Raw genomic sequence first — 473 nt, 5'->3', positions numbered from 1 at the left:
TACGGGGGGTGGTAAGGGCAGTGGCCAGCTAGAAGGAAATCGTAAAGGGTTTAGCGGGAGGGGTGCCCGTAGTAAAAAGGGGTGCCCATAGTAACTCTCTATTTCTTAAGGATCCCCGCATTGACCAATGCATTTACAGCTTCCTAGGTCCATTCCTGGCAGCGACGAAGCGGTTCCTTTGGATAAAGTCTTCGAGGTCCTTCAAATTGCTTTTTTGGCGGAGGGATGCTCTCGCAAGTCGGTAGGATGCGGGCAAAATCAGCTGCGGCGACCCTCCCAATGACTTCTTTGCTTTGGTAGGTCCCTGACTCTTCGGGCTTTTTGGCAGGCTTATCGTTGTGTTTCATTCCGTTCTGTATGTCACCGGTGACCTGGAACAAATGACCAGACTGGTCGTTCTTCATCTCGACGAAAATGGCGTGATGGTCCCGGGGAAGGCCAGCATAAGAGACTCGATAGACATTGTACGACAT

General features: G+C 51.4%; 1 protein-coding gene across 1 annotated transcript; it reads right to left on the bottom strand.

The window, feature by feature from the left end:
• Nucleotides 1–143: 143 nt before the first annotated feature.
• N7457_009698 (uncharacterized protein) lies at nt 144–473 on the bottom strand (the record flags this gene model as incomplete). Its single annotated transcript, XM_057180741.1, has 1 exon — nt 144–473. One exon carries the CDS (start codon nt 471–473, stop codon nt 144–146), a length of 330 nt encoding a protein of 109 aa, XP_057029127.1.

Source organism: Penicillium paradoxum, assembly GCF_028828445.1.
Source record: "Penicillium paradoxum strain IBT 22861 chromosome Unknown utg000007l_segment0_segment0, whole genome shotgun sequence".
NCBI lineage: Eukaryota > Fungi > Ascomycota > Eurotiomycetes > Eurotiales > Aspergillaceae > Penicillium > Penicillium paradoxum.
Note: the sequence above shows the minus strand (reverse complement) of the source record. Positions and strands in the feature narration are given on the sequence as shown.